The 20115-nt window shown below is 35.3% G+C and overlaps 1 protein-coding gene across 3 annotated transcripts in view; it reads left to right on the forward strand.

Moving 5' to 3' along the window:
* The window catches only part of LOC148942191 (uncharacterized), a 131422-nt gene that overhangs the window by 104795 nt on the left and 6512 nt on the right, over positions 1–20115 (forward strand). For all 3 annotated transcript variants that reach the window (XM_089103460.1, XM_089103462.1, XM_089103461.1), the window contains 4 exons: positions 2799–3026; positions 4017–4245; positions 5709–5993; positions 10011–10193. In XM_089103460.1, the coding sequence (XP_088959586.1) occupies positions 2799–3026; positions 4017–4245; positions 5709–5993; positions 10011–10193 (925 nt within the window). The remainder of the gene's footprint in view (positions 1–2798; positions 3027–4016; positions 4246–5708; positions 5994–10010; positions 10194–20115) is intronic.

Genomic DNA, 20115 nt, shown 5'->3' on the forward strand with positions numbered 1-20115 from the left:
TCTTATAAAAGATTATAATGGTGCAAAAAAATAATAATAAATAAATAAAAAAATTATAATAATAAATAAATAATTTTTTTTTTTAAACTTTTTTTTTTAAGTGAAAAGAAGTCACTAAATTATTACCATAGAAAAGAGGCTTATGATATTTTCTAGTATCTGTGGGGTTCTAAAAACTATTGTTTACTAAAAGCACAAAACAGACCTAAAATTGCATTCTCTAGATTTTTTGCCCGTCCCCCACTACATTTCGAAAATAATTTTTTATTTATTTTCATTAAAAAATAGTTTTTAAATATTTATTCCCCCCTCCCCCTGATTTTGGAAACTACCTGTTTTTACAATTTCGTAAGACAAGGCTAGGGAAGTAGGCGAATTGGAAAAAGTTAAAATCTAGGTATAAAGTTTGTTATCTTGAGCGTGTCTAACTACGCCGCACAAGTACTAATACTAAAGATTATAAGATAGGCTAAGATCGATTAAAGATAGACTAAAATGTTATAAGATAGGCAAATGTTTAGGCCTAAATAATACAAAAAGAAAATGGTTTATAGAACAACTTTGCCAAAGTTATCACAAAAAGATATTCTGCTCATTACAACGACTTTTATGAGAGTTATTGAAGTATAAAGTTTTACTATTTATTTCATGTGTCTTTTCAAAAAAAATGTAAGATTCTAAAATTGAATTTGTACTCCTGAAAGTGTATGTGGTTGAGTGTCCTCTATCCCGATGCCTACTTTTTGGAGCCAGTTTCTGGCAACAGTGACATCAGACACTCGTTTCAATAGCAAGAACTTAGTTACAGAAACGATTTTTTCATATGTATAAAGAAGAAATGGTCGTTTTATGTGTATAATGAAGAAAAGGCAAAGCGCCATTGATAGATAGATAGATAGATAGATCGTGTATTTCAAAAGCCCAAGAGCCATATACACACAAAAATTTATGAAAAATAAAGAAATCACAATAGGACAAATTACGAAACACACATTAACATGATACATAGCGAAAAATACCTTATGTTAAATGATCGAGAAAATAAGTTTAATTTCATATAGTTAATAATAATTAATTGTAAAAACTTTTCCTTCTTTCTAATCCCTTCTCTATGTACGCACCAATATGAAATATTGTGGTTGGATTACTACTTTGTAAAATTTTAGGAAGCAGCAAAACAATCCCATGTAGGTACATTTCCCTTAAATCAGAGATCACCGGTCACTTTTAGAGAAAATGAACCAAATCTTTGTCCTACTCGGTACAAAGATGACGCACATACCGACCATCAGGATGTACTATCCCCTTGTCGAAACCCATTTTCCTGCTCTGGATTGGAAGGCAATTCGCCCTAAGTTGAATCCATCGACATAAAATCATAGCCGGTAAATTGAATTTAAAATAAATTTCCTCTCCAAAACTAGGTTTCACCTCATTATAATGATTCAATGTAGCAAAATTTAAAACCAGCCCTTGCCAATACTGAATTTCTTGACCCTCTAAGATAAATCGTACCTGGCTTACTAAATTTGTTGGTAGATCACGGGATCCAAGACCATCATTCCATAAGTAAGGCATTCCCACTCTTTCTAGTAATGACCTAATTTGGGATGGTCACGACAATTTTGAACCATAACTCAACATCTGATAATAAACAGCTCTTACTAGTCTATTCTAATTACACCTATTGAGCTTCAACCAAAATCTAAGCATCAAAATAGACCTACGTAGTTTTAACGAAAACAGGCCCATATCACCTTTCAGAATCTGCGAATGAGTTGTCTGATGTAACCCAAACAGTCTTTTATAGTACTGGAGCTGGAGGGACTCCAGATGCTGTACTACTTCTCTGCCCCAGATCTCTGCTCTATATTATATTATAGGTAAAATCTTTGCATTAAATATTCTTTTGTGAATTTTTAGGTTTCTGATTCCTATTATTGTTGAATGCCTGAAAATTGCAGACATGGCCACTTTACCTTTATTAAAGCACATCAAGACGACTCCTTAAACTTCCATTTTCCGATAAAACAAATCCTAGATATTTTATTCTTTTACTTACTTTCAGTTCCTTATTATTAAATTTAAAAATATAATTATCTTCGCTACTTGTTTTCCTTTTTTTTTTTAAAATAACAACTTCACTCTTTTCAACATTCAGTCTTAATTTTTTCATCTGCAAATATTCTTCTATAAGACTCAAAAGCGTCTGCAGATCTTGCGGTGTACTAGCCACCAAAGCAATATCACCTGCAAATAGTAGTGATGGTTTATGGGTCCCTAGACTAGCTTTCGGAGCCCATCTATTCTCTAGTAAATCAGCAACGTCATTTATAACAATGTTAAACAGTTTAGGAGGATGAGTGCCGCCCCTTTTTAGTCTAAGCTTAATAGCGAAAAGCCTAAAAAAGATGTTATTAACTATCCTAATTCCATTGATACAGTTATACACGCTATCAACCTCACAAAAAAATGAAGGGAGGCAAATTATAAACAGAGCATCCTTCAATAGCTCTCTATCAACACTGTCGAACGCCTTGTGGAGGTCCATATTGTTCATCAGCATTTATGTTTTAATTCAGATTAATTTTATTTTATTAGAAAAGCACTAAACTTTATTTAGTAGCAAAATAATTTTGCTTCAATATTTCTGAGTTAGAAATGCTTGAATTTGTTATGAAACTAGTATTTCCTTTATGATGTACTAATATTCTGTTTACAACTTACTCATTATTTCCAACCATGGGAATTTTTTTCATGGAATCAAAGTTTTTAGTTCAATTTTTCTTAATTTCCAGACAAAGGCCACATACTTATCCTCAAGTTCAACGACCAGCATATGATATACCACCAGGATCGTATCAACCACCATTTCCAGTCCCACCAGCGAATTTGCCTCCTCCTATATATCCGCCTGGTCCAGTTTTTCCTTCTCATCCTCCCATGGCTCAGCCAGTTTGGCCATCAGGACCGCCACACTATCCGAGAGGACGCTATGAACAAAGGCCTTATTATCAACCTGATGGGTAAGCCAAATTAAAGGGTTCTTAAGTTTATAGATGTTTTAGGAATTCGTTTCTTCTTTTCTTTTTTCCATTTGTACATTACGTGGAATCTTTCTATTTTCTGCTGAGCAACCTTCGATTTTTTTTTAGTAAACTAATGACAACCAACATTAATTTCCAATTCGACATATCATAGTATCTCACTCTTGGCGGAAAATTATTTCCGACAATCAATTATTTCTAAAAATAATTCATTTACTTGGAAGGTTTTCTCAGCTCCATGTATGACTTTTTCAGTTGCTTTCATTGAAAAATTGCTGTAAACTCAAAATGGCGAAATCTTTGTGTGAGTGGGACAAACTTTATGATTCGCACTTTCAAAAAAAAACTTAATTAACTTGATTGACGCCGTGGGAGCCCCGCATAAGTCTACCACAGTTTGGCTGAGAACCCAGCGTGCTTGAACGTAAAACGCAACTTGACACGTATGAATGACGACAAAAGTCGTTAAAAACTGTAAGGGTTTTTGCTTACGCTTGGATGATCCTTTTGACAGTATAAGTAAAATCCAATCTATGGTGAAACTCATTTTTTTCAGATCGGTGCTGTCTGAAACTTTGATTGAATTGTATTTTTTTTTCGTGCACTAACTATTTTGTCCTTTTCAATTTCAACAAAAAAGGTTCTTCAATCGACGTATTGTTTGAAATCAGGAAGGTTGTCTTTGAAACTGTACATTGGCTCGGAAAGATGTTGAACAATCGATTCATAAAAAGCAACAATTAAATCTTCATATAATACTAACAAAACAAAGATAAACATTATTACTTACGTTTGAAATGAGATCCCGACGCAAAATAACGTGTTTGGGACGACCCAAAAATATCACTATTAATCCACTTCCGCCTGCTTGCTTTCGTTTTCCTTTGACAAATTTTACCGACTATTGCTACGACTTATTTTTAGTACAATATTTGTATAGGGAAAGCTGTATTCCTTTTGTATTTATAGATATAGAGGTGGCGGAAGAGGCCGTTATGGACGAAGAGGAGGTTATAACAACAACGGGTATATGGAGGATAGACGTTATCAAGGGCAGTATCCTGGTCCAACCCTACCTCCGCCACCTGGTGATTACGTTGAGGAATCTTATACAAAAAGAAGGTTCCCACCTCCTCCCCCGCATGACTTTGATGAAAGAAGCCCTCTCAGGTCTCCTGCCAGAAGAAGTCCAAGAAGGGTGAGTTAATAGCTCCTTCATAATGCTAATTCTTATTATTATAATATTCGTTCAATTAGAAAAATTAAGGGTCCTAGCCACAAGGCCTACCCAGGATTTTTTTGCGGAGGGGGTTTTACTCAAAGATTTTTTTCGGGAGAGGGGGGTTTTACTAAAAAAAAAAACCTCAGAAAAACATACAAAATTTGTTTCTATCCAATTTTATTACGTTTTACGAGTCAAACAAACATTTCGGGGGGGGGGGGGGGGTAGGTGAAACCCCCTAATCCCCCCTCCCCTGGATACAGCCTTGTCTAGCCGAGTGGTGAGCGTTCCGGGCTTGAAATTCTGAGACCAGGGGGTTTTAGTCCTAATGGTACGGATTATTTGGTTTGGAACGGTAGTCATTGGTGTGACCCTGTAAGCTCAGTCAGAGTAGGCCCAGCTCTAAATGGGTACCTGGAGAAATCTGGGGGGGGAACAAGGGAAGCGTCGGGTGATTTGCCCCCCAACCACGCATTGCACTCCCGACCGAAGGCATCGAATCAGGAGATTGGTACCTGCGCAACGCAGACCATGGTCAGCATGCGAAGAAGTTTTAAGTTTTTTTCTATACAAATTTAATCCTCAATTACATAAACACTACAAACTTGTAAGGACTTGTTGAAACACTTGGATAAGCAGGGTCAGGGCATAGTAGGACAACTGAAGACCTGCAACGCCCATCTATTTTATCCTTACCCACCCATTGGCCTTAGGTTTTGACTAGTTTACAAAGCGTATGGGGTGGACTCCCTCTTCTTACAAAGAGTGTTTTTGCTTTTTTAAGATTAAAGGTATTATTCTATAGATAAAAATCGATTTCATTTAATTTTGGACAAAATGAAAGTAAATTAGCATTTTTAAATCAACGCTGACCCAGAAGCCTTTCGATGTAGGCCCATTTTTTTTTTTTTTGGAGTTGAATGAGGGTAAAATTTTGATAAATCAGGAAAAATAAAGCTGCAATTCTAAAACATTGATGTAAGTCTTTTTTCTTAGTAACATGCTCTGCTTCAACTTGAACCCTTTTGAGACGTATAGGATTTTCCCTTGGGTTTTAGTCCTTTGAGCAGCTTCGACTTGGTTCAGTTGGTATGATGTGCTTCGTATCTTGTATTTTTTTTTTTGTGAAATGAATTCATTTTTTCTTTTCTTGTATGGATCAATACTTCTTGCGCTTTAACTATTTTGTTTTAATTTCTATTTAGGGAGAAAATTATAAATTGCCTTAATAGGACCAGATGGGGATAAGATCTCGATAAAGAAAAAAACATAAGGCTTCAGTTTGAAGCCCCTTCAGACCAATAGCAGTTTTGCCTACACCCCCTCCCCCTCTGGGCAGCTTTAGTTTTTCTTGTTCTTCGTGAAATGAATTCCATTTTGTCTTGTCATGTATGCATAAACACTTTTTACTCTAGCTATATATTTTCATTTTTGTTTAGGGAGAGACTTATAAATCTCGTTCCCCTAAACGGAGGACCCGTTCACCAGCCACAAGCAAATATCGAGAATACTCTCCAGAGCGACGCCCATCTCGTGATGATCGCTTACCAGACCGGAAATACCGGGATATTACCCCTGTTAAAAAGAAACGGGATAGGTCCTCAGAAAGAAGGAAGAAATCTGTTGAGAAGTATCGATCGGTTTCGTATGACAGAGATTCCAGAGAAAGATCGGAGAGTGTGGAAAAGAAGAAAAAAATTAAAGAGAAAGCTAAAAAAGAAAAGGTAATTTTCACTTTTTTGTTGTTTGCTAGTCTACATCTCTCTCTCTCTCTCTCTCTCTCTCCCTCTCTCTCTATCTCTTTCTCTCGATCTTTTTCTCTCTTTGTCTCTCTTTCCTAGCATCTAGTTCAATCAGCTATTTAACACTATAAGGTAAAAGTACTTCAGGTACTAAAAAAAAATGAAATGAAAATTGTTACAGACCCTGAAGTCTAGCATAGAAACTAGAATAGAAACTTGAAGCCTAGATAGAAACTAGAAAATAGAAACTAGACGTCTAGAATAGAAACTCTGAGTAAAATCCTATCATCTGATGGGATTAGATCAGGATTAGGTCATTTTTCTGAACTAGAAGTCGGTCTTAGGGCCTCGGATGGTATTTTTGAACCCTCTAAATAAATCAAAAATTTTAAAGGAATAAGTTTTGGTCTGTTCCAATATTTTTACTTGTTTCTTTTTTAATGCTGATAATCCATCAATCGCTTACTCAGAGGTACGAGAAGCATATAATTAACACAAAGAAATAAGAAAGAGAGGTAAAAACTGATAAAATGAAGAATAGCTTATAGAGGTGGGGAATAATGAGTAAAGCACACAATCCAAGAAAGGAATGATCAAATGGTAATAAGGAAAAAGTGAACTTATGGTGTTCTCTTTATAATGTGATTAAATTGACAGGCAGGAGAGAAGAAAGGGGGGACGTTGAAGGGAATAGAATTTAAAAAAGGAATTTTGACACTTGTAATTTTTGTAGCACATTGAAGTTGGCCGAAAAGTAAGGCTCAACCGTGGCCATAGGTTAAAATATTGATGGTATATAAATATAGAAACGAATATGAACTTTGCTATAAAGTGAAAATGTGGTGAAAAGTAGAATAGTAGAAACTAACAAATGTATACAAAGCAAACGATTGATAATATTTGATGTAAGCAGCAGTTCTTTTTTGTTTTTCAACGAAAACTTTGTTATGGGTAGTGACTAAGAAAACACCGCAAACTCTAACTACAAATTTTTTTTTTATATTTTCATCCCCAGGTGTACTAAAAACTAACCAATAAATGGGATTTATTATAAAATCCAATACCGGACCTGGTCTGTTACCCGGGAAAATAAAATAATTTCAATACTAGAGAAGAAAGTGCGGGACAGCTATGACATCTTTTATAATTAAACTTCAAAACTATAATTGAAAATTCAAATTTTTTGGAAAATCAAAAATTTGGCACGGTTATGACACATTTTATGCTTATTAAAGGACCTTTATGACACTTTATCCTTCAATTTGAACATGAATATCACAACACCTTGATTACCAGCAATTTCAATCGAATTAGTTAATAAGAAATAACTAGTAATTAATTAATAAGAAATAACCTCCCTATGCTTTCATTTTTAGTCCTGAAATTTTTCAATTTTTACTTTCGGGACGCTTCCAGATAAAAATGCTCTTTTTTTCATGTAATAAATCTTACTTATGTTTTTAGAATTCATTATGAATATCCAGGGACCTTTCAAGCTTGATATCAATAGCGAAGTCAAATAACGAAATTCAGTGGTGGGAGGGTGGAGTGTTTTTCCAAAACCTAGGGGGGGGGGGAGGGCTTTTTCATTTTGTTCAATGAAATACCGATAAAGGGCATTTTCAAATAAAAATATACAAAAAAAGTATTTTTCAAAACTTAATTGACGCCACATGCCCCTGCCCTGTCCCCAACTGATGCCACTAGATACTAGAAGGTTATGCCATCCTCTCCTTCAAAAGAATCAGTAAAATTATTTTCAATACAAAAACAGGATTCATCTAACTCTATTTCCTCATGATTTGATACTCCCCCCACCCAAAAAAAACAATAGTATGTAAAACAAATAGAAAGAAAATTTGCTCAGGTGCGATAATTAATTATAGCTAGAAAAGTGACAATCTTTCAATTTGCAAAGGAATCTTATAGATCAACAACTACAGACATAGTAAGAGGTGAAGCTTACCAAGCCGCAGGCCCAACATGTCATATTGAAAAAGACGGTTTAGTAAAAGTTTTGGGTGGTGGCGTTGTTACATGTACAATAAAACGAGTCTGCCATGGGTATTAATTATAATTGATGAATCATATATTAGTGGTAATTATTGCCAGCAAATTACTTGATTAATGTTTTGATTCTTAAGTTGTGTATTGTGATCAGATGTATGCTAAACTTCGACCTTTAACCGAATGCACCAAGTTAATTACATGCGCTTAAAAATACGTAATATTCCTGGCCCACTTCTTAGACCGTTTCTCAGAGGTAAAAGCTTGTAAAAAGAGATAATTATAAATAACGAATCAGTCGATTACGGTCAATTGACTATAATTTGTTTATTGTCACCATAAGTAACTGAAGTTACAAATTTTTAGGTGAATTAAACCACGGAGATTGGGTAAAATTTTGACCTGAAAATGTGTACAAGATCTGGATTTTGACGTTTAAACCAACGCACGAAGTTAACCGAAAACGCTTAAAATTGCTGGCTATTTTGAAAACCACTTTTGGGACCATCCCTCAACCAAGGACGTTTCCGGGGGAAGGGGTTCACCAGCCCTGAATTCCTTTTTTTTTTTTTTTTTTTTTTTTTTTTTTTTTTTTTTTTTTTGGACACAAAATGTTCAAGTTATCATACGCATTTTTTTTTTATATTGTTGGCCCCTTCCCGTTTTTTTCATTGGATCCCCGAGAAAAAAAATCTCGGGTACGTGTCTGCTCTTAACTACAGCTAGAAAATAAAAGGAAAACACTCAAAGCATAAAAAATCTAAAACTCCGAACAAAAAAAAACTTAAGAAAAAGAAAAAAAAAACATCGAAAAAAACTTAAACAAATTCAGATGTCAAAATCGTCGTAACAGCATATTCGCAATGTTGGCAAAGTAGAAAAGGGCTAGTTTATTATATAAGCATCTTTATTTGGAGCTGTTGGCAACATAGTAAAGAACGGTTCGCAGGGGCGGATCTAGATCAAAATCTTGGAGAGGGCTCAATGTAACAATGTAACAATGGCGCCAATGAGCAAAATCTTCGGGGGTGGGGAGGTCAGTGTCGCAAGGACACCAAAAATTGACCAAATTTATTTTAAAAAAGAGTGAAAAACAGAAAAGAACAAGAGATGAGGGCGTCAGGAAAAATCTTAGGGCCCCCCAGTCCCTCTTGAATCCGCCACCGACGGTTCACCTTCTCATATGAAAAAAGTATACCATTTAAATTTACAATGAAAATGAAAACTTTATTTCATAAACCAAAAAACTGTCATTGCGTCTTATCTATTTGATTGTGGCTGTAATTGGAGCCTAAATGTAAATGTGGCTATAATGTTAAAAATAATGAATCTCACGGTCTTGATGTTTAAACCTACTGTCTCTCCCAATTAGTTTTATAGAATAGAATATATTTATTCCCAATTAGTTTTATAGAATAAAATATATTTATTCCCTACAATAGCTTTAAGTTCAGTTGATCGTGAGTATCGTGACAATAAAAGGATAAACTATATAATGCAAGGATGCGCATAAAACGGCATCAACCAAGATTCAAAGCAGCTAATACTAGTTCAAGGGTCAACACAATAAGATATAAGGGAAATGTCAAGCAATAAAATCAATGGCTAAAATGAGAAATACTGATTTGTGATAAAGGGAGGGGGTGAGAATGATTTTACTGCACAAGCTAAATGAAAAAAAATATTAAATGGTTTTCTGAGGGTTTTTGAAGAAATAAATTGTTAGAATTGCTTTTTAATCGATAATGTTTAATGGAAACTGCTTTTTGAATTGCTTTGTCTCTGTATCTTGCACCACACAGTCAAAAGTTTTTGTTTATTTAAAAAAAAGAAGTTTTTTTTTGTTTAAATCAAAAATTGATATATTCAACTCTTGATTATTTTGTTTCTTCTAACTTTGGCTGCTTAGAGTGGCAAATGCCCCCCCCCCCTTTTTTGTAAATTGTTATTTTGCTTATCTAACTAGTTTGTGATGATTCATTTTATTTTTAGGTCCGAGAAACTTTAAAAGAAGAAAGGAAGAAAGAGCTCAAAAAGAAAAGAAAGGAAAAAGAGGAAAAGATAAAGAAGAAAAAACTAAGTACAAAGAAGAAAAAAGAAGCAACCACCTCTGAAAGTTCAGAAGAAGAAATTCTAGAAAAAGAGAACGAAGAGCCAAAGAAGAAAAAGAAAGTGGTATGTAGACTAAAAACTACATGTTTTTCTGTGACCACATCAAAAATTGTTCCTCGTGACAGGTTAGACCAAGGGATCTCTGGCACGCATACTAAACATGAGGCGTGTGTGTTTTGTCTGGACATAACAAATGTAAAACAACTAAGTATTTCAGAAGTCCGTCTTACTATGTCAACTTTTCATCTTTTGAGGTGTTAGCGTGAAAGCATGTTATTGACTCTTTACTTTATACACTCTAGGCACTATCCCCTAAAACATAGGGTGTCGATTTGGGGGGGGGGGGGTTGTTCCAGAAGGGGGCAACTTCTTCCTAGATTTTCCCTCCTCCCCCTTGATTTTAAAAAATACCTTCTTTTGCTATTTCCATTGAAAAAAAATGTATTTTTTTATTGAAAAAAAGAAAAAATAATATAATTATTTCTTCCCAAAGGTTTTGGAAAAGACACTCCACTTTCCCCACCCACCTTTGTTTTTGTTAATTGACGCCCCCCGTCAAATAAAAATTTACAAGCCATTTTGAATGAGGCCACTCAATCCATAGTGGACTGTTACGCTCCTTGCCAGTACGGGGTCTGAGGTTCGATTCCTGCTACCGCAAGGTTGAGCGACAAGCTTGCCACCTGTCCCTGTAAAAAAGACCTAGCAACTGAAACGTTATCGATTTGAACATCTACGCGACGACTCAACGATGGCTCTGGAAGATCTTTACTTTTTTTTTTCTTACCAGCACTAATGGATAAATTGTGTGTCATTTCTAGCAATTTTTTTTCAGTCTTTTTGACCTTCCTCATTATGACCTGGATAAAAATGTCTTAAAAACTGTTTTAACTTCAATATCAGGTTTATAATAACCTCAACAAAAAGATAGCCCAAATTTGGGCTAAAAAAAAAAAAAAAACTGGACAAGATCCGAACAAACACTCAGATCCGAACTGTGTTTGTTCGGATCTTGTCCAGTGAACTCTAAAAGGTTAGATTCTTGTTTTTTTTTTTTTTTTTTTTTTTTTTTTTTTTTTTTATAGCACTGAGGACGACTTGGCGGAGGTCCTTGTCTAAATGTTTGCTGGTTTTTCATCTTCCTATTTTACCACTGGCTGACAAAATCCTCGTTTTCTCACCCTTTTTGGTTTTATTTATCATTTATTATTTCTTTTCCTCTCTTAGCTTCATACGTCATGTATAGCCAGTGTGGGCTTAGAAAGTATTTATGCAGTAAAGGACTCCGGTTCTTTAGGTAACACTGAATAAATTCAACGGCGTTCTGTCATAGAAAGTGGAGGTCAATTCGTAGGCCCACCTCATCTTACTCTATGTCCTGACTCATGGGGAAGGGCCATGATTTTTATTATTACATTATTTATTTTTTAAAATTCAATTTTGTTTCATACGAATTGTGTTGCATGGAGTAAATATGCCCGAATTTGTCACCGTGAGATACCTTGCTCGTAAAATTCCTTCATGTCAAAAATAATAAACGTCAATAGACGCAGGAAACCACCATACCTTGAACCTATTACATCAAATCAAATGATTTTATCTACATGGAACTTATTTCTCAAACCAAATGCCTAGAACTAAAGTTATGAAATGGTTCATATATTTGTGTTTCCATTTGACTGACTTGTACTTAGGTCGTCAATCCTCAGCGTAAGAATTATGAAAAAAAAACATACCTAATTGAATGTAATTATTGTAAGCAATTGCTTTTGCTGTATTTTTATTTGTTTATATTAGTATAAAGTTGGTACTGCTTCTTTTCCTTCATATGTATTTATATGACTCATTTACCTTAAACACCGTATGTTCTTATACGCTTAAATACTTTTTAAATAATTTATATTCTCTTTGTTGCGTCATCTCTTGTTTGTTTTATTTGATATTCTTATCATTCTGTTGTTGCGTGGTCTCTTGTCCTTTTATTCAGTTTTGTCGTCTTCTTATTAACAGTGACAGTGTCACTGTCTTTCTGTTGACAGTGACGATGAACTATGATTTTTTCATCAGCTGCTATTTTATTGATATTATCTTGTATAATATTAAACCTTTGTACGTTTGTATCTATAAAAAAAAATTATTGCTACACCAGTGCAAGTCTTAATAAAGTTAATTTTACTTAGGTATACTTTGTATTTACGATTTCAATGAGTTTATTAATTGTAAAACCCAGAGGCAGAGAAGAGAAAAGGAATGTATTCTAAAATAATCTGGAAAAAAATAATGGAAGTCGTTCAATCTTAAAATAGGATGGTTGGTTGACACTCGTTTCTGTCCCAGGTGGCGTTGTGCTAAGTTTATAGGAGCGTTGGTATAAATCTAGGTAGATCAAACGAAATATTATTTGATTGACTCTGTTATGTTTTACTAGTTCAAATTTCGAATAATGTTTTCCACACTTTTCCCTATTTCAGTGCTTGAGGGGGAAACTGAAGTATTTTCATAATTGAAGTATTGACTCAATCATTGAAAGAACTGGCGTGGTGGTGTTTTGTTTAAAGCGAATTTTGGTTTCAAACAGTTCGTGGTACCGAACTGTAAGTAATGAGCGACCCGGCTCAATAGTTGTGATAAAAGTAGATGTATCAAAGAAACAGACTTTTATTTTAATTTCGGATACATAACTTTTATCATGGTTAGTTTTGCTCATTAAAACTTAAGAGCAGGACAACATTTAACTTATTTTCCAAAAAAGGGGGACACCCCCTAAAAGTTATTGTGTCTTAATAAAATCTCACCATCAGATTCGGAATATCAGAGAACCCCACAGTAGAAGTTTCAAGCTCATATCTGCAAAAATGCATGTTTATTTATTTTTTTTCCTAGGATGATTGTATTGATCCAGTGGTCCTAGAATGTCGCGAGAGGGCTCATTCGAATGGAAATTAAAAGTTTTAGTGTCCTTTTTAAGTGATCGAAGAAATTGGAGGGCAACTAGGCCCCTTCCCACGCTCATTTTTTCCCAAAGTCAGCGGATCCAAATTTTGAGATAGTTATTTTGTTCAGCATAGTCGAAAAATCTAATAACTATGTCTTCGATGACGCCTTAATCCCCCACAGTCCCCGGGGGAAGGGCTGCAGGTTGTCAACCTTTCCAATTATTTACATATAGTATTGGTTATTAGGAAGGATACAGACGTTTTAGGGGGGATTTTTTCTGGTAGGAGGTGGGAGGGTTCGGGGGGAGGGGGTTACGTGGGAGGATCTTTCCATGGGGGATGAGCATTTTCCATGAAGGGGGTGCCGTTTTTCTCAGTATTAGTTAAAACCGATCAGAAATTAAATAAAAAAAAAGTTTTTTTCAACTGAAAGCAAGGAGCAACATTAAAGCTTAAAACGAACAAAAACTATAACGTATATGGGGGGGGGGTTCGCCCCCTTGTCAATATCTTGCTCTTTACGCTAAAGTATTTTTAGTAAATTCAAAAGAGCTATTTATTCTAATTAAATGGCCTTTGTGAGCATGGGGTCATTCTTAAAGAATTGGAACAAAATTAAAACTTTAGAGTACAGAGCGAGGTATTGACGAGGGGGCAAATCACTCATATACATAATAATTTCTGTTCTCCTTAAGTTTTAATGTTGCTCCTTACTTTCAGTTCAAAAATCTTGTTTTTTTTTATTTAATTGAATAAAAGGGCTTCAATTTTTCCTATGTGTGATTGTACTTAAAAACCCATTGATTACTATACTTTTTCTTTGTCTGCCAATTTTCATGACGCCAGTCCACTAACGAGTTACGATCAGATTCCCACTATTATTCCCAGATTTCCCAGATTATTCAACCACTATTTGCCCCTATTTATCATTTGCCAACTTTTTCCTATCATCATTTGCAAATCTGTTGCCGACTTATTTCTCCCTATTTCAATAAACTATCCAAATAGTCCAAGTACGAAAAATCCCTTACTTATTCTTAAACAGACAAATCGCTACTTATTAAAATGAATCACACCAGAGTTCATTATAGGCCAAATTCAGTCATCTTGACACTCTATGACGCAATAACAATTAGATAGAGGGCTTCACCTGGAAAAATATTAACTACACGTATCATTATATAGTCGATTCATGACATCCCTCCCTTCCACAAGAGGATTAAACAAGGATTAAAAGATTAATTAAGAGGATTAGAAGATTAGCTACACGTATCATTGTATAGTCGACTCATGACACCCCTCCCTTCCACAAGAGGATTAAAAGATTAATTAAAAGATTAACTACACGTATTATATAGTCGACTCATGACATCCCTCCCTTCCACAAGAGGATTAAACAAGGATTAAAAGATTAATTAAAAGGATTAAAAGATTAACTACACGTATCATTATAAAGTCGATTCATGACATCCCTCCCTTCCACAAGTGGATTAAACAAGGATTAAAAGATTAACTAGACATATCATTATAAAGTCGATTCATGACATTCTCCCTTCCACAAGTGGAGTAAACAAGGATTAAAAGATTAATTCAGAGGATTAAAAGATTAACTACACGTATTCATTATATGGTCGACTCATGACATCCCTCCCTTTCACAAGAGGATTAAACAAGGATTAAAAGATTAATTAAAAGGATTAAAATATTAACAACACATATCATTATATAGTCGATTCCTGACATACCTCCCTTCCACAAGATCTTAAACAAAGTTAATTCTTCCTCACACTAACCGCGTAGCCAGGAAAAGCTTATCTTTCACGACAAGAACAGCTGTTCATGGATCGCCCGATACAAGAGTATATGTCGGGCAAGTAAAATTACCTCATCAGTATCTGCGATGCTGAAGAACGGCCTCTATGTTTGGATTTGCCCTCACTATCGGGAAGCAGTTGAGCTTCCTGCATTATTCGTTCATGGAAGCTTTGAGGCACCAGAAGCCGGCAATAGACGGACTCGGATCTCGACGAATGGCTTAACTGTATAACAAACCGCTCCGGAACTCGCATTTATTCCCACTTCCTTCGGCTTGACCAGTTGACTCCAGGTTAAAGAAACGGAAGAATTCTGGATCGCTTTGTTGACTCCGGCGAAATAATGAAAGAGGTTTTTTGCAGCCAGAGGTGAATTCGATGGTACGCCTCGATGAGACTGGCAAATTATTTGTACTCATCTGTAAAAAAAAAAAAAAAATTATTATTTCAAACAACCGTAAAGGTATCTTTATCTAAAATTCCAATTTCATTTACTATATTTTAAGTAATTAATCTGTTAATTAATTCAATTTCAATAAAAATTCACTTTAAGTGTTAAAAATTAACACCGTAAAAAAAATAACTTATATTTCACTTCGTTAACTTTTTCACACGGCGAATTTCAATCTTGATAAAAAAATTCTCGTCAGAAATGAAACATGTTTTAATATCCCACTTCTGACACCAGTTTGCTGCCGACTAATTTCTCCCTATTCCAATAAACTATCCAAATAGTCCAAGTACGAAATATTTCTTCTTTATTCTTAAACAGACAAATCGCAACTAACTAAAATGAATCACACCAAAGTTCATTATGGTCCCAATTTCAGTCATCTCGACACTCAATTAAACAATAACACATAGACAAAAGGCTTCACCTGGAAAAGGATCAACTGGCAAAAACAAACAAAATCAGGATAAAATAACCATCCTGAGTTTGCTTTTTTTCTGTACAATTTGAAGGAATGAACTGTTGATACGTATTACTAATATTTTAGTTTTTTTAGTTTTCACCCGTGTTTTCTCTTTTTACCTTTTATTTCATTTATATGTTCTGTTTAATTTAGTTTAGTTGTTTTGTTTTGTTTTGTTTTTTCTTTGAAGAAAGTTTCCAGACGTAAAGTCAAAATATTCAGGCCGTTTTTTTTACTATTAAAAGTTTGTTTTGCGATATCAGTAGACAGCGGTCTATTATAGTGAGATGAGATATTTATTTCAAAAAAATCGCTATCACAAGCCCACAAAGGGTCGAATTCAGAATTTGGAGTCGACAATATCAATGGTTACACTAAAAATGCAAAGAACAACAACGAAATAGAGAAAACGATAATGAACATCATTTAAAAGTCAATAATTAAAAGTCAATTAAAAAATTTAAAGAACAAAAATTGGTCAAACTAATCTTAGAGTGAGACATAAATGCATTAAAAACTGGTAAAAACTGGTCAAACTAAACTTAAAGCGAGACATAAATGCATTTAAATTAAAAGGGATACTAAGAAAGTGTCAACAATTCAACTACAGTAAATCAACAAAAGAGTTAAAAACAATAAAAACTGGTCAAGAAAGGGGGGGGGGCAAGCAAAAGAGTGCAAGAACCTGGGCAGTACCATCAGCTAATAAACAAAAAAGAGGAAAAAAAAGAAACTATTGAGACATTTTATTCATTTTTTCTGTAATGAAGGGGATAAAAGTTCTTTCGTATCTGGAAGTAACGCAGCGAATGGGGGACAAAGCAGGGATGGGCTCAGAAACAGCTCAAGGCGGCCGTAATCTGGATGGGGAGTGACGTTTGGGGAAAATACTTGCCGTCCGAGGGTTTGTTATGGCATTTTTTGCAAAACGGAGGGACATCGAAACCCTCTTTTGCTCCAGGGTTTTCAGACTAGCTTTTTTAGAAGCAGAGAATACGGCACCTTGCCTTCTTTGATAATTATTTGCAAGTCCCTTTTTTGAATTGATTCGATTTTTTCCGATTCTTCGTGAGAGATACCAGGTTGACAAACGGGTCAAGTCTATTCTAGATACGGATAGACAAAAGACGTGTAAATTGTTAAGGAGTGGGAAGGTGGAATGCTAAAAATATTTAGAAGCTTAAGGAGGGTAATAGACGAATTAGCTCTTTGGATGATGTCTTTAATGTGAATTTTTCATTTGAAATTAAAAGGAATTGTGAAGACGATTAGCTTAAAAGTTGACACAAACATTTTAGGAGGGAGAGGATTAAGAAAATAGGACAAGGATTTGAGGAAACAAATGGGCGTTTTCATGGAGTTAGAGGGGTTTACTGTCATGCCTAAATCTAAGGCCTCGTCTCCAATTTCATTGAGGATACTCATAGGGTCACTTATTAAATTTCTGAAGCAAGTTTCAACAACCGTTAGGTCATCAACAAATTTCCATCGGTCAGGAAATTCCTTTGCGAGGCTGTTGATCATTACTGAAAAAAGAAGGGGACCTAGGAGAGTACCTTGGGGTATGCCGTTGTGGACAGGGAGAGGATTTGAATAATGATTTTGGTATTTGACAACTTGCGATCTATTTGTTAAGAAGGAGGCAACTAATTTCACCAGTAAAGGATCAATATTGAACTCGTTGACAAGTTTGTCAATGAAAATATTGTGGTTAACAAGGTCGAATGGCTTCTGAAGGTCAATGGAAATTAAATTTAGCCAGGAATTAGGCTTTTCAAGGAATTTCCCGATGTGATCAATGAGAGACACGAGGTAATGGGAAGTAGAGGTGGATTTTAGGTTCCCAAACTGTTTCAAGTCAGTGAGAGGTAGAACTTTTACCTTTAGCCAATCTGCAAGTAATCCTTCATAAAGTTTCGAGAAAATACGAGTAAGAGTTATAGGCCGAACGCCTTCAAAACCAAGCTTTCCGTTTTTCTTTTTCAAAGGGATTATGAAACCCTGTTTCCAAATTTTAGGAATTTGCCCGGACTCGGTAATCTCGTTAAACAGGAAAGACAAGGGCTTAGACAAGAAATTACCGAAGGCACTAATAAGAGGAAAGGGGATATCCAAAGGACAAATACTTGTCTTTCTTAGTTTTTGAATTCTTCTTTCTATCTCAGACGGAGAAACAGTGGGTAAAGAAGGGGAAAGGGCTCCTGATGGTAATTGGTCAGACAGTGGTGGAAGACTCTGGACAATGGAAGCGAGGAATTTATTGAGATTATTGGCAGTAATATCAGGGGACTCGGGTAGATTGAAGTTAAGCTGTTCAGGCCTCCTGTCACACAGCTTTTTAGCCTCAAAATACCAGTTTTTTGGGTTATTGGTAAACAATACTTCGACCTTGTTTTTGAAGTACGATCTTTCCAATTTGCGAATTTCTCTTTTAATTGATTTTCTTAGTTTATTGGCTTCATCTGGTTTACCATTTTTGAAAAGCTTCAATCTGGTTCTAATTAGTGTTTTTATAGTTTGGTTAATAAAGGGTTTGTCACTGGAGCAATTTTTTAATTTTTTTTCCGGGAAGCAAATTTGATATTTGTCAATTAGCTTTTTGTGGAACAAAGCCATTTTCTCATCAATATTTTTTAAACTATAAACATCGTATTAATCTTCAGTATTCAGCCACATACCAAAAGAAAGAAGACCAGAATTTTGAAGAGGGCAATAACTGCCATAAGTTATTGAGAAAGAATGATTAAAATTTGAGGAGGGGGATAAAAGAATCAAAAGATGATAACTCCCACCTAATGGAGGCAGAGCTGAGGGAGGGTTGTAAAAATTATACATATTAGTTAAAATAACATAAAGAGAGGTATTTCCCCTAGTCGTTCGATCTGCTTAACTTTAAGTGAGGAGCAAAATGAATCCATTTTAAGGTCGTTTGCATCGCCAACTAAAAAAAAAAACAGCAATGGGGTATTTATAAATTACAAAATCAGCACTTGTCTGCAATTGCTGGATGAATTTACGTTTTGACTCGATATTTTGATTTGGGGAGTAATAGAAAACAGCTATTGCAATAATATTAAATGGACGAGGGAGAACTTTTGGTCTAATACTTAGCCAGAGTATTTCATCGTGGTCGGATAAACTAGGGACTCGAATAACTTTTGGGTAAAGGTTACTCTTAGTAAAGAACAAAACACCGCCACCTTTTTTTCCAAGTGGGTGGTCTAAAGGACGGAGTTTAATAAACTCTGAATAATTTGTCAGGCGCAGAGACCCTGGTAGTGGGACTGTACTTCCGTAATAGCTATAATATCGATTAGATTTGATTCTGAAAGCACCTCGAGTTCAGTAAGCTTTTCAAAATTAAGACTTTCGGCATTAGTAACTAAAAGTTTGGGAAAAACAAACCGATTGGGGAATTTCGACAGGGATACTTGGTTTGTTTGAGAATTTCCTGGGTGGGGTTTCAATTTAATATTATGATGCTGCGGAGAAGTAGGGTACGAGAAGGATTTACCTTGGGGATTTGGAGGTGGAGGGAAGGGCGAGGATACAGCCGAAGCAAGATGAGGAAGGTGCGACTTGTTTTCAGTTGTCGGGAAGTGCGAACAATTAGGGTTTAATACAAGACAATTATTAAACGCAAAAGGTTTCAGACCTGAGTCACCCTGGTAGGGTGTGTACGAGGGATTAAACGCATGGGTCGGCGGCGGGAAAATATGGGAGGGAAATAAGACGGTGGTATTTTCAGGGGGTTAACTGGAGTGTTAAGAGGGAAGGGATTTTGCTGGGAATATGGAGTTTTTTTTCTGGGTGGTAAAGGTGGAAGTTTTTTGAGTGAGCAGGGTGGATTTGGGATAAAAAAGGAGGAGTATGCGCTGGTGAGCTAATTTTACTAATTGAATGAAGGGGGCTCCGCTTTTGGGTTGATTGAGAATTTTTAACTATTTTACAATTAAAAATTTTACTGCGCCTGGCTATAGCACGATAATCCCTGTTTTTTAAATGTAATAACATGCACATAGTTTCAAAACAAAGGCCACTTTGAAATTTATGGCAGGGTTTGGAATGGGAAAGGGAGCAATAATTGTCGTTACAGTGACCAGTACTAAAAAAAGACATACAAGGATGAACAATGGTACAATCACTATTTTTTTTACACTTGTTGGCCAAGTGAAAACGACAGGTAATAGAATTCTTCCCTGATTTGGCTTCAGGAACCGATTTACTAATAATACTCAAGTTGTCACTGACCCCTGCAACTGGAATATTGGCTGAGTTCACACTTAAATTGTCACTGACCTCTGGATCTGGAATATTGATT

Source organism: Artemia sp. Qi Xiang Cuo, chromosome 17, assembly GCF_049724085.1.
Source record: "Artemia sp. Qi Xiang Cuo chromosome 17, ASM4972408v1, whole genome shotgun sequence".
Taxonomy (NCBI): domain Eukaryota; kingdom Metazoa; phylum Arthropoda; class Branchiopoda; order Anostraca; family Artemiidae; genus Artemia; species Artemia sp. Qi Xiang Cuo.